The sequence below is a fragment of the Wyeomyia smithii genome, chromosome 3 (genome assembly GCF_029784165.1).
Source record: "Wyeomyia smithii strain HCP4-BCI-WySm-NY-G18 chromosome 3, ASM2978416v1, whole genome shotgun sequence".
Taxonomy (NCBI): domain Eukaryota; kingdom Metazoa; phylum Arthropoda; class Insecta; order Diptera; family Culicidae; genus Wyeomyia; species Wyeomyia smithii.
Window position 1 is genome coordinate 163,969,749 of NC_073696.1, and position 15,749 is coordinate 163,985,497.

A 15,749-nucleotide genomic window follows, 5' to 3' on the forward strand; every position below is an offset into this window, starting at 1 on the left:
GGATGACACCTCCATATGTTACCCGTTTTTGTGTATGGTTTAGAGATATTTGAATCTCGCTGAGTTCTTCTAGGTTCAGGATCCGAAGCATAAAGTTTTCTTCGTCATCTTTTGAGTAAGATGTGTTTTGTAGAGGTTTGCTGTAGATTGGAACCAGATACTCGTCTTGTTGAACTACGTCAAGCCTTCCAGAGAATGTAAGGTTGCGAATTCTAATAGTACAGTTTTCGGTTTCTACAATGGTGGCATCCCGTACCATCTTCGAGTTTCCACAAGAGTCTCTTACTTCAGTGTTTTCGGAGGTATCGATCAGGATAACGCCTTTTACAATTTCATTGACTTGGAATGCTTGTTTCGTCTTTACAAGCGGGCATGTTGGTGTTTGATGGGTTAAAATTTTGTAGATACATTCGTCTTCCACCAAGTTGTTACCCTCGCATATATCGCATTTTGATGTTTGGGAGTAAATTAGATCGCCATGCTTAGTAACCAGGTTGATATGAGTGTCGATTCGTGTTTCGTTGATTTTCAAGGTATGAAGTTCCAAAAGGTCGTACGTCTTCTCGTCTAGAATTGGTGTCTTGATGAGTATAACTGCTTGTCCTTTGCTGATGCCGATACTAGCTGTGCTGTACTGAAAAATTTCGTCTAAATAATTCAATTTAAGGTTTTGGTTTACAAGTTTATCGAAAATGTACATTTTCTCTTCTGCTGAAAGAATATTTTTGTTTAACAAGCCTATTCTAGAAAATTCTATCTGTTCCTCGATGTTCTCTAAAATATGAATAATTTTATCTGTATTCCAAATAAGGTTAATGAATTCTAAATCTGATCTCAAGCCTTGTACTGAATTATATTCTTTTGATATTTTGGGGCTGATTTTTCTAAGTGCATCTGTAATGTTGTTGATTTTGTCTTTAAAAAGTTCATTGATTTGAATTTGTCGGACTTGGTTGCGGACTAATTTGTTTTCTTGTGTTTGCAATTCTCCTAAGCTTTTATGTATGATTTCGAGATCATCATTATCTGGGTTCCCTGCAATGATTTTAATAGCCGTTCCTAGTGCATTTATTAGTGCTCTTTTTGTTCTGTGTGTATTTAAACTCCTAAGTTTTCCGTTGGCTACTTTAATTTTTTCTACAAGAGTTTGTTCTAAGTGTTCAATTGTTTTGAATGACTGGGTAATTTTTTTTCTATATATTTTACGTTGTCTTCTAGCGACCTAAGATTGATTTTGTGTAATGTCCTGTCATATCCAGTTTTGATCCTTGCTGTTTTGATTTTGAATGCAACCAGTCCATTGCTGTTGGGAATTTCTTTGTATGTGGTAGCATTGATTGTGTGGATGAAAATTATTCTGAAAGGAAAAAGGGATGGTTTAAATGTTTAGTTTTTAATTCGGTTTTTATGGATTTTAATATCGTTTGCATCAGTAAAAGTGAATTCATCATTGGATTTAACAGTTGCAATTTTATAAAGGTTTTGATCTTTGGTTTGTCTTTGACCAATTTTTATGTATTTTTTATCATTTATATTTAAAGTTTTTGGTGTTTCATTTTTATCAAATTTATTCTCGTGTGCTTCCTTTCGCTTATTGAGTTCAACTTTTATCGCGGATTGAATTTTATCAAAATTTCTTGCGATTTCCTCGCTATTTGTAATATTTGTTTTGTTAAAGACTACATCGCGTGGTTTTTGATTAATTGCCGAATGAAAAGTATTGTTGTAAATGTCGGTTAAAATATTCATTATTTCGTTTAATGCCAAATCTTTGTACTTCGCGTGTAAAGTTCTGTACAGCTCAATCAATGTTGAGTGAAACCTTTCAACAATGCCATTCGATTCGGAGGAACTAGCGTGATGAACGACTATTCCTAAATCGTTTAGGAATCCGATAAAATCAATGGATTTAAAGGAAGGTTCTTGATCGCACACAATCGTTACAGGTCTTCCAAACTGTCTAATGTGATCCGTTATTGCTTTTTTCATGTCAATAATGGTTCTTGTTTCGAGTGCAATTATATTCGCGAATTTGGAAAATGAATCAACGATTGTGAGCCATTTATGACCTTTCATGAAAAAGACGTCGATATGGATTCTGTCAAAAACAGTTTCACCAAAGGTACTTCTTTGTATCAGTTTTGGAGGTTTTCTGTCATATTTGCTACGTTTGCAAATATCACAGGATGTGATAAAAATTTTCAGCTTCCTTTCAAGCTCGGGAAAGAAGTATTTTTGGAGAATCTGTTTCTTATTTTCCTTTATCCCCCTGTGACCAAATTCGTGGACTTGTTCGATAAGTTCATCTTGCTCGGTATCTAGACGGATGTCTTCTAGCAGCTTCTCTGAAATAAATACTTTGAAAATTTTATTAGTGGAAAAATGTGTTTTATAGGTTTCTTGAATTAATTGTAGCAGTGAAACTGGAGCTTTTATGCAGTTAACTCCTTTGGGGTTCAGATAGTTTTTGAAGATGTTCACCATATCAACCTCTGTATATTGAGGTCTAGCAATTGTATATCTGTGATATTTTGTGAAAACCTCTTCATGAAGATCGGTATCTATATTGCCAATTTTAAAGATCAATTGTGTTTTGAACAGATTAATTGGTCTTTCCGTGCAACTTATAAAGTAGTCATCGCTAGTGTCCGCTGAGTGGACCGTTTCTAAGTCGTCGCTTGAGGTATTAACGTTGACTTCTTCGTTTGTTTCGGTTCTAATTCTTGATAGTGCGTCTGCAATGACGTTCTGTTTGCCCGGTTTATATTCGATTTCATAATCGAATTCTCCTAGGTTTAACTTCCATCTCACTATCTTGTCATTTGTGTTCGTAAGGGAATAGATTAATGGTTTGTGATCTGTCACCAACTTGAATTTTCGTCCGTATAGGTACGGTTTAAAATGCTTTACCGCCCATACAATGGCTAATAGTTCTTTTTCTGTTGTGCTATATCTCTCTTCAGTTTTATTTAATGTCCTTGATGCGTATGCTACTGGACGATCTTTTCCAGGTGTGCCCTGCGAAAGAACAGCTCCAATTGCGTAATCGCTTGCATCGGTTGTCAAAATAAAATCTTTGGAGAAGTCCGGATACATAAGTATCGGGTCCCTTATTAATATTTGTTTACATCTCTGAAAACATTCGTTGATTTCAGGAGTGATTTCGAATTCTTTATCTTTTCTTAACAGGCTCGTCAAAGGCTTTACTAGTTTGGCGAAATCTTTGATGAATCTCCTGTAATATCCTAAGGTTCCGAGGAACTGTCTAACCTCTTTTTCATTCTTAGGTATTGGCCATGATCTGATACTTTTAATTTTATCCTCGTTTGGCCGTACTCCGTCTTCTGAAACGGTGTGTCCTAAAAATTGAACCTCCTTTCTAAAGAATTCGCATTTGTCAGCTTTAGCTTGAAGTTGGTTTATGTTGATTTCTATTGGGGACTTGGTATGATTTTGCACTGCTATGAAGGCTAAATTATTCTCACTCTTATAGAGGCCTGATAATATGGTGAAGTTTTCGTGGTGCTTTTCTTCTTTAATGAAAAAATCTCCGTCTTTTTTTTTTTTAATCTTTACAAATTGGAATTCCTGTTCTGTTATATTTATTGCACTAGCTTCACAAATTTATTTTGAGTTTTACACACTTCGTTGTGATATGTGGTATTCAATCGGCAACTAGTCTCGATGAAAAGTGACGATTGAATTATGTTTAGATTTAGTTTAAGAGTGTTTTACTTACAGAAATGCTTTCAGCATCATCTGGAGTCTCAAGTATGGTCCTCTGGTAGGTTGTAGGTAGATGTGTGTGGGTCCTTCCGTCGCTCCGAATCACGCAAACTGAGTGATATGCGCTCACCAGTGGCTTCGCCGATGATCCGGTTATTCTCGATGAATGTTGCTCGGGTTGGGCTTTCGTGAGGTGCTCTGTTTCCAAGCGCTTTTATTTGTTAAAACTGCGCTTATTTTCACTAAGTGCAGCTTTTATTTGCGATATCACTTGATAGTCACTTTTGGTTTGTTTAACTAAGTCCTAATTTTCATTTGGACTTGTATTTTTTCCGGTTCACTTAGCACTGCTTTTTTCGCACTAAGTCTTTTCCTTAATTCGCACTTAGGAAATTTAGCGTTTCACTACTTCCACGCACTTGCCGTCGACTGCGCCAGTAATGCTCGAATGGTTACGAGTATTATAAAAAATATTTATTCACGTTTAAGACCGATTACAGTAGAACGCACGCTTAAGACTAACTCGATATTCCTATCGCTAAACCTTTTATTAACTAAATCTACCTAGTCAGCACAACCAATATCGTTCGATGGGTCCTCCACGTTGGTACTCGTTGGTCGTGTCTACGTTGCCTTCCTGGGTTGTTGCTACGCTGGATTCTTCCTGGCTCATCATTTCTACGGTGCATCGATCGTTGCGTCCGATCGATGGGGCAAGTTGGCGTTGGTCGTCTCGATGTAGTTACCCTGGCTGTTGCTACGCTGGTTTCTCCTGGCTCATCAATTCCCTGGCGCATCGGTTGCTGTGGTCGATCGATGCGGCGTGTTGGCATGGTCGGCTGGGCTCGTCTTTTCATAACGTATATATATATATATATATATATATATATATATATATATATATATATATATATATATATATATATATATATATATATATATATATATATATATATATATATATATATATATATATATATATATATATATATATATATATATATATATATATATATATATATATATATATATATATATATATATATATATATATATATATATATATATATATATATATATATATATATATATATATATATATATATATATATATATATATATATATATATATATATATATATATATATATATATATATATATATATATATATATATATATATATATATATATATATATATATATATATATATATATATATATATATATATATATATATATATATATATATATATATATATATATATATATATATATATATATATATATATATATATATATATAAATAATATATATATTTATTAGGCAGAGCTGTATGCCACCACGGGTCGGTAATTGGCGATTACCGAAGACCACGGAAGTACTCACTGCTAGCAAGCAGTCCCGGACCATCAGCGGGAGCTAGCCTAGGTTGTGGCGAGATTCAGGCATTGGGCCGCTGAATTCTCGCAAAAGCCACACTGTACGGAAGCAGCTCCGACGGAGCGAGTAGTGCCGCTCCCACCACCCAAATGCACTATACCGCCCCCGCCCATTGGGGCTGATGCCAGTAATGTTCCCAATTACGGCAACTGGTCGCATCGCTATAGGATACGAGTCGGATTTCGTTTTCGTACCACGATTTTGGGCTGGCACCTGCGCCGAGCTCCCTTAGTAATGTCGTGTGACAACGGCTTGAAACGGCGAGATTACAAGCGGTGCAGGGGTCTCCGTCCCGTAAAACCTGGCAGGCCTTCCAGTACGTTCCGAGTCCATTGCCTGGTGGGAACCAGGCAGGAGTAGGATCAAATGTCTTTTCCTGACTTGCGCCGGTCGGGGGTGTCATAGTTGCAGTGCCAGCTGCCAAACGAACGTGACAGTCCCCGGGAGAGACGGCCCCCGGGGGTACCAAGAAGCGTTTAATCGCAAACAGCCCTCAGACCGGCGAAGGAGTGGCGCAAACAATGCCCACGGTGGCAGCCAAGGAGCAAAAGGCTTCAGGTAACCCGTGGGTAACGGTTCCGGAAAGGGGTAGGAACCAAAAAATGGTGGCCAAAAACCCGCACCCGGTTACAAATCCTGCGACGAAGAAAGTTAAAAATAAGGGCGACGCACTCATCCTGAAGACAGAAGAGTCATAGTACTCGGAAGTCCTTAAGAGATGGAGTGCAGGTTCGAGCACTCACGTCGCAGGTAACCCTGCAAGTTAAATACCTGGACGAGGTCACCGAGGCATGTGAAGTCGTGGATGCCCTCAAGGAGCAGTGCGAAGTGGCTGTGGCACCAGAGGCAGTTCGACTGCGCAAAGGCCCAGTAGGGACCCAGACCGCTTCCGTCGGTGGACGGAAACCAGGCGCTTAAGGTAGCGAGGCTCAAAGTGGGCTGGTCAATGTGCCCACTCAGCATCTACTAGCCGCCGGAGGTCTGCTTTCGATGCTTCGAGCAAGGACACAAGTCCTTTAGCTGCAAGGGGCTTGACAGGAGCTTCCTATGCAGGCGGTGCGGTGCTGCAGGCCACAAAAGCAAAGACTGCAGAGAGCTCTCGAAGTGCTTGGCGTCCGCCGGAAAGCGTGACGCAAAGCACATAATGGGAGGCCCGAGGTGCACGGCCGGTAATCCGACTAGCAAGCCACGGGCGTGAGAGTGACACAGCTAAATTTGAACCACTGTTTCGCGGCTAAGCAACTGCTATACCAAGCAGTCACTGAGTCGTTGTCGGACATCGCCTTAATCTCGGACCTCTACCGTATTCCTTCAGGAAACGGTAACTGGATTTCGGACAAGTCCGGTATGGCGGCCATATATACGACGAGCAGGTTCCCGGTTCAGGAGGTAGTGTCAACCTCAAACGAAAGATACGCGGTTGCCAAGGTGAACGGAGTGTACTGCTGCAGCTGCTATGCTCCGCTTCGTTGGTCTACCGAGCAGTTCGCAAGGATGATCGACCGAGCCACCGTGGACCTGATCGGTCTATCACCGTTGGTAGTGGCGGGCGACTTCAACGCATGGGCAACTGAGTGGGGAAGTCGACGCACAAACCAGAGAGGCCGGATCTTGTTGGAGGCTTTGGCGAAGCTCAACATAGATCTGGTCAACGTCGGCATAAAGAGCACCTTCAGTATAAACGGCGCGAAGTCGATCATCGATGTGACGTTCTGTAGTCCAGGACTGATCACGAACTGGAGGGTAGACGATGGCTACACTCATAGCGACCACCAGCTGGTCTGTTATAGTGTACACAACAACGAGAGGTGGCAAGCGACGGTAGAGCCAACACACCGACCGTTCGCAAGTGAAAGACATCGAACTTCCATGCCGAGGTATTCGAAGAGGCAATGAGAAGGGAGCGCGCGGGGGACAGTTGGCTCCGCCCGACTGCTGACCAACTAGTTGCCATGCTATCGCGGGCGTGCAACGCCACCATGCCTAAGACTCACCAACCTAAGAATGTGAAGCCACCGGCTTACTGGTGGACGGACGCGAGAGCTGACCTTCGCAGTGAGTGCCTCCGTGCAAGACGGAGGATGCAGTGTGCCCGAAATGAAAAAGAGAGGACAGAGCGCCACGCAACATTCAGTTCTGCAAGATCGATGCTAAAGAGTGCGATAAAGGCCAGCAAGAGGGCCTGCTTCGATAGGCTATGTACACACACAAAATATCGCACGCTAGTCTGGGGGCTAATGCGGTCTCGATCAACTTGATTAGTTGAGATAATTCGTTATCGATATTGTTTTCGGTACATGACGCATGTTGTAGGATAAGTTAAACGATACACCGTGCCCCAGTGCTGAGTCGAGAAAATTTCTAGCTCGAAAAGTTTCTCGACCTGATCGGGAATCGAACCCGACATCACAACCATGTGGATGTGCACTCATCCTGAAGACAGAAGAGTCAAAGTACTCGGAAGTCCTTAAGGCAATGAGAGGCGACGCGAAGCTTAAAGATCTGGGGGCAGATGTGCGTAGCATCCGCCGATCCCGCAAGGGAGAAATGATCGTTGAGCTCCGCAAAGAAGCCAGAAACAAGGGCCCAGCCTATCGGGCGTTGGCCCAAGAGGCGCTTGGAGATGGAGTGCAGGTTCGAGCACTCACGTCGCAGGTAACCCTGCAAGTTCAATACCTGGACGAGGTCACCGAGGCATGTGAAGTCGTGGATGCCCTCAAGGAGCAGTGCGAAGTGGCTGTGGCACCAGAGGCAGTTCGACTGCGCAAAGGCCCAGTAGGGACCCAGACCGCTTCCGTCGGTGGACGGAAACCAGGCGCTTAAGGTAGCGAGGCTCAAAGTGGGCTGGTCAATGTGCCCACTCAGCATCTACTAGCCGCCGGAGGTCTGCTTTCGATGCTTCGAGCAAGGACACAAGTCCTTTAGCTGCAAGGGGCTTGACAGGAGCTCCCTATGCAGGCGGTGCGGTGCTGCAGGCCACAAAAGCAAAGACTGCAGAGAGCCCTCGAAGTGCTTGGCGTCCGCCGGAAAGCGTGACGCAAAGCACATAATGGGAGGCCCGAGGTGCACGGCCGGTAATCCGACTAGCAAGCCACGGGCGTGAGAGTGACACAGCTAAATTTGAACCACTGTTTCGCGGCTAAGCAACTGCTATACCAAGCAGTCACTGAGTCGTTGTCGGACATCGCCTTAATCTCGGACCTCTACCGTATTCCTTCAGGAAACGGTAACTGGATTTCGGACAAGTCCGGTATGGCGGCCATATATACGACGAGCAGGTTCCCGGTTCAGGAGGTAGTGTCAACCTCAAACGAAAGATACGCGGTTGCCAAGGTGAACGGAGTGTACTGCTGCAGCTGCTATGCTCCGTTTCGTTGGTCTACCGAGCAGTTCGCAAGGATGATCGACCGAGCCACCGTGGACCTGATCGGTCTATCACCGTTGGTAGTGGCGGGCGACTTCAACGCATGGGCAACTGAGTGGGGAAGTCGACGCACAAACCAGAGAGGCCGGATCTTGTTGGAGGCTTCGGCGAAGCTCAACATAGATCTGGTCAACGTCGGCATAAAGAGCACCTTCAGTATAAACGGCGCGAAGTCGATCATCGATGTGACGTTCTGTAGTCCAGGACTGATCACGAACTGGAGGGTAGACGATGGCTACACTCATAGCGACCACCAGCTGGTCTGTTATAGTGTACACAACAACGAGAGGTGGCAAGCGACGGTAGAGCCAACACACCGACCGTTCGCAAGTGAAAGACATCGAACTTCCATGCCGAGGTATTCGAAGAGGCAATGAGAAGGGAGCGCGCGGGGGACAGTTGGCTCCGCCCGACTGCTGACCAACTAGTTGCCATGCTATCGCGGGCGTGCAACGCCACCATGCCTAAGACTCACCAACCTAAGAATGTGAAGCCACCGGCTTACTGGTGGACGGACGCGAGAGCTGACCTTCGCAGTGAGTGCCTCCGTGCAAGACGGAGGATGCAGTGTGCCCGAAATGAAAAAGAGAGGACAGAGCGCCACGCAACATTCAGTTCTGCAAGATCGATGCTAAAGAGTGCGATAAAGGCCAGCAAGAGGGCCTGCTTCGATAGGCTATGTACACACACAAAATATCGCACGCTAGTCTGGGGGCTAATGCGGTCTCGATCAACTTGATTAGTTGAGATAATTCGTTATCGATATTGTTTTCGGTACATGACGCATGTTGTAGGATAAGTTAAACGATACACCGTGCCCCAGTGCTGAGTCGAGAAAATTTCTAGCTCGAAAAGTTTCTCGACCTGATCGGGAATCGAACCCGACATCACAACCATGTGGATGTGCACTCATCCTGAAGACAGAAGAGTCAAAGTACTCGGAAGTCCTTAAGGCAATGAGAGGCGACGCGAAGCTTAAAGATCTGGGGGCAGATGTGCGTAGCATCCGCCGATCCCGCAAGGGAGAAATGATCGTTGAGCTCCGCAAAGAAGCCAGAAACAAGGGCCCAGCCTATCGGGCGTTGGCCCAAGAGGCGCTTGGAGATGGAGTGCAGGTTCGAGCACTCACGTCGCAGGTAACCCTGCAAGTTCAATACCTGGACGAGGTCACCGAGGCATGTGAAGTCGTGGATGCCCTCAAGGAGCAGTGCGAAGTGGCTGTGGCACCAGAGGCAGTTCGACTGCGCAAAGGCCCAGTAGGGACCCAGACCGCTTCCGTCGGTGGACGGAAACCAGGCGCTTAAGGTAGCGAGGCTCAAAGTGGGCTGGTCAATGTGCCCACTCAGCATCTACTAGCCGCCGGAGGTCTGCTTTCGATGCTTCGAGCAAGGACACAAGTCCTTTAGCTGCAAGGGGCTTGACAGGAGCTCCCTATGCAGGCGGTGCGGTGCTGCAGGCCACAAAAGCAAAGACTGCAGAGAGGGGGAGGCCCGAGGTGCACGGCCGGTAATCCGGTAATTTCTCGACCTGATCGGGAATCGAACCCGACATCACAACCATGTGGAAGAGATAGCCGACCGACATCGCTAACCACAGAACCACGGGGACGACGATAGGCTATGTGCGAGTGCCAATACAAATCCGTGGGGTGACGCCTACAAGATCGTAATGGCCAAGACTAAAGGCGCGCTGGCGCCTGCAGAGCGATCACCAGCGATGCTGGAACGTATCATCGAGGGACTGAGGGCGGTCGAGTCTCACGTCCGACGTTCCAGTATCTCAGACATAGACCAGAGATGGTCGGCCAACCTGCCAAACATCCAATCCGTGAGCGACGATAGCCGTGTAGAGGTTGAGGAGGAGGCAAGGGTTACGAATGAGGAACTCATCGAGATCGCCAAATCCCTAAAGGTGAGCAAGGCCCCGGGACCGGATGGTATCCCGAACCGGGCGATCAGGCTGACGATAAAAACGGCCTCGAGCTGTTTAGGGCAGTCATGCAGAGGTGCCTGGGTGACTGTCTCTTTCCGGACAGGAGCGGTAGAGACTGGTCTAATTGTCGAGGGCTGGGAAACCGCCAGGGGACCCATCGGAGAGTGTACACGGTCTGGCAAGTAACCAGTTCGGCTTCCGGAAGGGCAGTGGACTTGCCTGGATGCAACCTCTTCCGTCACCAAGACGGCGGAGGTAGCAATCCAGCGCAAGAGAAGGGGAATACGCTATTGCGCAATCGTCACGCGTGACGTGAAGAATGCGTTCAATAGTGCCAGTTGAGACTCCATAGCGCTCGCGTTCAGGAGCATAGGTACCGGTGTAACTGTAAAAGATTCTGGAAAATTATTTCCAGAACGGAGTACTTGTTTACGACACGGAGGAAGGTCAGAAATGCGTCCTAATCACCGCAGGAGTTCAGCAAGGTTCTATCCTGGGTCCGGTGTTGTGGAATGTCATGTATGACGGAGTTTTGGGGTTGTTATCGTCGGTTTTGCAGACGACATAACGCTGGAGGTTTACGGCGTGTCGATCGAGGAGGTCGAGCTGACGATCGCGCACTGTATACGCAAGGTCGAGGACTGGATGCGCTCCAGAAAACTGGAGCTTGCGCATCATAAGACGGAAATCACGGTTGTGAACAATCGTTAATCGGAGCAACAGGTGGTGGTCAGAGTCAGAGACTGCCCCGTCACCTCAAAGCGATCTCTGAAGCTCTTGGGGGTTATGGTGGACGACAAGCTCACGTTCGGGAGTCACGTCGACTATGCCTGTATGAGGGCCTCATCGGCTATTGCAGCACTATCTCGCATGATATCCATTAGCTCAGCGGTTTATAGCAGTAAGCGAAGACTTCTTGCCAGCTTGGTTGCGTCCATACTTAGGTATGGTGCGCCAGTGTGGTCCAAAGCGCTAGGTACTAAGTTACCGCGGTAAACTAGAAAGTACCTACTGGCTCATGTGCTTGAGAGTTGCGAGTGTGTATCGTATGGTGTCATACGATGAAATCTGTGTCTTGTCCCACATGATGCCTATCAGCATCACCATCAAGAAGGACAGAGAGTTTTTCAACCAACATGACACAAGGGGCATACGAGGTACCAGAAGGTCATTCTCGATGTTCCGCTGGCAGCGGGAATGGTCTAACTTCACAAAGGGCAGATGGACGCACCGACTTATACCGGAGATATCCGGCTGGGTCGAGAGGCGACATGGTGAAGTGAACTTCCACCTGACACAGATCCTGTCAGGCCATAGTTGCTTCAAGAAATATCTGCACGGGTTCGGACACGCGGGGTACCCCAATTGCCCCGAGTGCGTGCAGGAGGAGGAGACTGTTGAGCATATCTTCTTCGTATGCCCCCGTTTCGTAAGAGCGAGGAGCGACATGATGGCTTTGAGCGGGCCTGGCACTACTCCGGACAATCTAGTCCGGAGGATGTGCGACGACCCGGACATCTGGAACGCGGCCTGTGCGGCCGCCTCCCAGATTGTCCTAGAGCTGCAACGTGTCTGGCGGTTCAATCACCAACACGCCAGTGGTATCTAACTACCAGTCTCCAGGTAGTTAGCTAGAAGGTTATGAGAGTAAAGAGGGTGCATCACGCACAGAAACCACTCCCCGACGTAATACTTAACCGTCGTTCCGGGAAGACCAGGGCTGGAGACTGGAGGAGTTTTAGTGGGTCGGGACAGGGACCAGTAGGTGTCTGGGGGAGTGTAACTACCCCAGCATCTCTCCCCTAGTCTCATCCCCACACCCTGAGTTCTCTTCTCAGGTGTCTTTTCGCAGATTTCCCCGCCACCTTAAAAAAAATACATACAAAATACACAATACTCACAAACACACACGCGCATGCACACACAAACACGTACACGTACCCATCGACACACATACATACACATACGCCCATAGTCATTGTTTTAAGCATTTTCTTCCAAGCATTTTTCAAATGTTCTGGGTTAGTTCTCTGACATACACGGCTCATTAGAGAATGTCTACAAATTACGTAACGTAAGTAATTACCTTCTTCGAACCCCCCCGAACCTCTCCCCCTATGTCATTCATTTTTCACCGTCAAATTTTTTTGTATGTGTTGGCCAACTTTCCAATCCCTCTTTCGAGCATTAAGTAATAATTGAATGTTCCCTTAGATGCTTTTTGCAAATTCCAGATTACAGAAATTAATTTTGGGTTATATGATATATCAAAAATCTTGCTTCGACTTTACGCACATTTAAAAAATGAGAATGTGCGTAAAATCGAGGTATGCCTGTAGATATATACAGTCACTCTAATTTCGATAAAATGGTAACCCTTTGAGCTAAATACGTGGTGCATATCTGTAACGCACCGAGGATATGGAGTTTGACAAGCTCACCATCTCCCTGCAACAAAGAGACGCACAGAGACCGAGAGTTTTTCTGAGATAGGAACTACGTCGTTTTGCACTATATTGGATTTCATGTGAGAGCGAACAAGCATCGAAGTCTCTTTCAACAATGGCAAGGCCAATTAATTTTTTTCAGATCATTGTGGAGTATAAATGCCAATGCGAGGAAAATATCAATAACTATCGATAACACTGAATGCTTAACGATTCTATCGATGGCCGGCAGCTATCGATACTATCGATAATTATCGATAGGTTTCCCATCCCTAATGCGAACTGCACTTACTTGTCTCTTTGGAAACGAATTTACAGTGCAATCCGAATCCGAACTGCTCTTACTCGTCCCTTTAGAAATGAATATGCAGTCTCCCAACGGCGTGTGCTTTGCTCGCAAAAAAATGAGTAGCACCCGATCCCTGATCACGTGCGATACATTTATTCAGAACCGAGATTAAATCATATATTAAGTGTTCAACTGACTATTTGTCCAGCTGCTAAAACCATAGCATCGCAAACAGAACAGCGATTTGCTTATATTTTCCTCAACGAAGGACATTAGAACATTCGTACATAAAAAGGTCGATATATAATACGTAGGCTGAAATAAAATCATTATAAAATAAGAAAAAAATTAAGAACTATAAGAAAATAATCGACACCCCAAATGACAACTTTATTATAACTTTATATAATATAATATAATATAATATAATATAATATAATATAATATAATATAATATAATATAATATAATATAATATTATATTATATTATATTATATTATATTATATTATATTATATTATATTATATTATATTATATTATATTATATTATATTATATTATATTATATTATATTATATTATATTATATTATATTATATTATATTATATTATATTATATTATATTATATTATATTATATTATATTATATAATATAATATCATTGTTCGAATAATAAACATAAACTATGCTTATATGCTTCAAGCCTTTCAAGCTTCATAATCTATCGAGAGGTCCATCTACCACTGGTACAATCACGAATGAGGAAGCTATTAAAATGTACACATTAATGCAAACAATTCGTCGACTAGAAACATCTGCCGGCAATTTGTACAAGGAAAAAATAGTTCGTGGTTTCTGTCACTTATATTCGGGTCAAGAGGCGTGTGCTGTAGGAATGAAAACAGCAATGCGTCCTCAGGATAACATAATATCAGCATACCGTGTTCACGGTTGGACTTTTTTGATGGGAGTCAGTCCTAAAGGCGTGTTATGTGAGCTTACTGGCAAACAAGGTGGATGTGCGCGAGGTAAAGGAGGTTCTATGCATATGTATGCGCCCAACTTTTATGGTGGAAATGGTATTGTTGGTGCACAGGTACCATTAGGTGCTGGCATTGCTCTGGCCTGCCAGTACAAAGCAAATAATGGAGTTTGTTTAGCATTGTACGGTGATGGGGCTTCGAATCAAGGACAGGTTTTTGAAGCTTATAACATGGCGTACCTTTGGAAACTACCATGCATTTTCGTCTGTGAAAATAATGGATATGGTATAAATTGTTTTAATACACAAAAACATTTTTAATGATTTTTTTGATTTTAGGTATGGGAACAAGTAGCGATCGATCATCTTGTAATACGAATTATTTTCAACGTGGTGACGTATTACCAGGTCTTTGGGTTGATGGTATGGATGTAGTAGCTGTAAAACTAGCCACTGATTTTGCAATTGATTATGTACTTAAACATGGCCCATTGGTGATGGAAGTATTCACATACAGGTGTCATCATTCAAGATGTTGTTTTTTTCTGAATTTATTCCAAAATCTTTTATAGATATTCCGGTCACTCAATGTCTGATCCAGGAACTAGCTATCGAACAAGGGACGAAGTTCAAGAAGTTCGCCAAACTCGGGATCCAATTTCATCTTTTAAAGACAAAATAATAAACGCAGGATTAGTAAACGCGGATGAATTGAAAGCATGTGCAAAAGTATAAATCTCATATATTTTTGAATAATTATATGTTTTTTTAGAGAATCGATGGAAATGTTAAAACTGAAATTGACGAAGCAACAAAAGCAGCAAAGGCTGATAGTGAAATAGGAATTCCGGAACTAACCACTGATGTTTATGCAAAAAATGTAGAAGGTGATCTAAGAGGTACTTGTCCCAGCTCATGGCTCAAACACGGAACATTAAAACACGCTGTGAACTTATAGTAAAAAGTTTTTCGTAACAACAACAGTGAACTTTAAGCGAGAAATCATTTGTTTTCCAAAAATATCAAATAAAAACAGTAATTTTTCAACGTTTAACGTATTAGATAGATGTCTCATATAACGCAATATTTGAACACTCCCCACTAATATGTCATTATCAACCATGCAATAAAAAAAATAATAAAAGTGAATTCAACTGAATTAACTCGTGTTAAAACATGGTGTCAGCAGATTCGTATAGCTTGTTTTTGAAAACTTCTGGTGTTTCTCATACTGCGGAAAAATAATATCGAGGAAATAGTAACTTCGACGGGGAACCGGCTTCGTTCGTACGAGAGCGCAATGTTATAACGGGTAAATTATATCGTCGTAGAAGTGTTGGTTATTTCTGTTTCAATTTTGGGAACTTCTACTTTGCTAGCTGACCCGGCAAACTTCGTCCCGCCTATTTTTGTGTTTAATTTATTAATTTTCAACATTCCAAATTCATTGATTTCTTGCAATTAGTTTTCATCGTTTGAAATGATTGGTTTTATCGGAATGACAACATCC

General features: G+C 43.6%; 1 protein-coding gene across 1 annotated transcript in view; it reads left to right on the plus strand.

The window, feature by feature from the left end:
• LOC129729679 (pyruvate dehydrogenase E1 component subunit alpha, mitochondrial-like) overlaps window positions 1-15,300 on the plus strand; it is a 17,978-nt gene extending 2,678 nt beyond the window's left edge. Inside the window, exons 3-6 of the mRNA XM_055688431.1 lie at window positions 13,961-14,525; window positions 14,579-14,756; window positions 14,812-14,956; window positions 15,012-15,300. Of these exons, the coding sequence (XP_055544406.1) occupies window positions 13,961-14,525; window positions 14,579-14,756; window positions 14,812-14,956; window positions 15,012-15,197 (1,074 nt within the window). The 3' untranslated portion in view covers window positions 15,198-15,300. The remainder of the gene's footprint in view (window positions 1-13,960; window positions 14,526-14,578; window positions 14,757-14,811; window positions 14,957-15,011) is intronic.
• The last annotated feature ends 449 nt before the right edge of the window (window positions 15,301-15,749 follow it).